We start from the raw sequence: 2111 nt of genomic DNA, 5'->3' as shown, positions 1-2111 counted from the left end.
ACACGAGGCTTCAGAAGCTCATAACGAAGCAAATTGCAGCTGGACCAAATATAAAGCAATTGAGTGTGGCACATCTGAGTCAATAGCTACAACTCTATTCAAATCGGAAGGAAGCCATAGCGGAAAATCGCCTGCATATAGTCACACTTGCGAAAGTGGCATGTGCCCTAGCACGCCAAGGGCTCCCATTTCGAGGTCATGATGAACACGACGACTCACACAATCGAGGTAACTTTATAGAAATACTAGAAATGATGACAGAGGGAAACCCGGATCTTCAGCAAAAACTAAAACGTCGGTATGGAAGCTATTTGAGTCCCGACTACCAAAATAGTCTTATAAGCATACTGGTTGACCTCTTGCGAGAACAAACAAGATGCTCCATTAAGAAATATTGGGCAATCTACGCAGATAAAACGAAAGATCTGTCGAAAAAAGAGCAGCTTGGTTTAATTATTCGGTTTATTGATAGTAATGCTATCATCCGCGAGGAGAAATTCGGAAGTGCACATCTTGAACAATTAGATGTAGCAACCCTTGCTAATGCAATCAAGGATCTTGTTGAAAAGCACAGACTGGATTGGAGCACCTGTGTGGCTCAATGCTATGATGGTGCGAGCGTCATGAGCGGCGCATGTAATGGTGTTCAGGCTATTCTTAAAGGATTTGCACCACAAGCTAGGTATATTCATTGTCACGCCCATCGCCTAAATCTTGTGCTTGTGCAGTCAATAGCTTCTTGTCCGGAGGTTAGAAACTTCTTTTCTTGCATTCAGGCATTATATGTCTTTCTCAGCCGAAGTGCGCCACGTAACGAACTTTTCCTTTGAACCCAACAAGAACGCGGAGTAAAGAAGATTGAGCTCGAGCGGCTAGCCGACACTCGATGGTGCTATTGGTTTTCCTCAATTCAGAAGATCCGAATACGTTTAGGTGCTATTCTCGAAACACTAAGGGTTATTTCGGATGAAGTCAATTCAACAGAGGACCGTTCTGAAGCTTCTGGGTTGCTGGCAACAATTGATGCCAAATTCTTGCTTATTCTTGAAATAATGAGCAGTATCCTTGGTCCGATAGATATTGCATCCAGACAACTCCAGTTCAAGAGCCTCTTCCTTTCAGGCATAAATTCTCTGTTTCCAGTAGTTCAACAACAGGCTCTAGAGCTCCGATCTGAAGAGCGTTGGTTTAAGATGGTCGAAGCAACGAAAATCTTATGCAAGCAGCACTCAATTCAATTAGAAAAGCCAAGACGCTCGGTTGCTATAAACAGGGGGCTTTTTGATTTTTATGCTGAGACGACTGTCGGTGACAGAGCAAGAAATTGAGCAGAAGAGGATCGTGACGTTTTTCAAACTTATAGGTTGGACATTGTATGCTTCATAGTCGACCGAGTAACTTCGGAGCTGAGACAAAGGTTTGGTGAAAACTCCTCAGTAATCCAAGGCTTAGAAGCGTTTCAGCCAAGTTCACCGAAGTTCCTGGACGCACGTCTAATACAAGACTTTGTACGTGACTTTCCTACATTATTAGTAAACGAGTTGAAGTTTGAGTCGGAGATAGCCTTGGTAAAATCTTATTTACAAAGGATGAAACCAGAATGCCCATCAAAAGCTCTTGCCTACCTCTACATGAACAAAGACGCCTTTGCTGACATCTCGGAATCTTTCGAAATTGCTTTGAAGCTCCCCGTTTCAACTGCCTCTAACGAAAGATTTTTTTCAACGCTTAAGAGGGTTAAGACATATCTCAGAACAACCATGACTGATGAGCAGCTTAGCGAATTGTTAGTTATAGCAACCCAGCCGGAAAAAGCAAAAACGATAGATTATAACATTGCCGTCAACAATTTTGCTTCCCTGAAGCAAGGACGTTTCCCATTAGAATAATAGCTCTCTCTGGATACTTCATTTGTGATGCAAACAAATTTGTGATTTATTTGCTTAATTTTGTTTACATCCTTGAATTTTTGTATATCGAATTGTTTTCTAAACTTTGTTATCTAAAGAATTTTAAGTTGGCTACTGCATAATTTGGTTTAATTTCTCCCTCCCTTGGATTTTTGCTAATTCAACCCACTTGAGGCTGCCTATTGAGACATGGACGTTCCC

The 2111-nt window shown here is 41.8% G+C and overlaps 1 protein-coding gene across 1 annotated transcript; it reads left to right on the top strand.

Annotated features, from left to right (window-relative positions):
* The first annotated feature begins 251 nt into the window (after positions 1-251).
* On the top strand, positions 252-1889 carry LOC148947473 (uncharacterized). The gene is made up of 2 exons (XM_089095901.1): positions 252-682; positions 1364-1889. Exons 1-2 carry the CDS (start codon positions 252-254, stop codon positions 1887-1889), a joined length of 957 nt encoding a protein of 318 aa, XP_088952027.1.
* Positions 1890-2111: the final 222 nt, after the last annotated feature.

This window comes from Artemia sp. Qi Xiang Cuo, chromosome 10 (genome assembly GCF_049724085.1).
Source record: "Artemia sp. Qi Xiang Cuo chromosome 10, ASM4972408v1, whole genome shotgun sequence".
Classification (NCBI taxonomy): Eukaryota; Metazoa; Arthropoda; class Branchiopoda; order Anostraca; family Artemiidae; genus Artemia; species Artemia sp. Qi Xiang Cuo.
The sequence above is the reverse complement of the archived record's forward strand: the minus strand, read 5'-3'. Positions and strand labels throughout refer to the sequence as shown.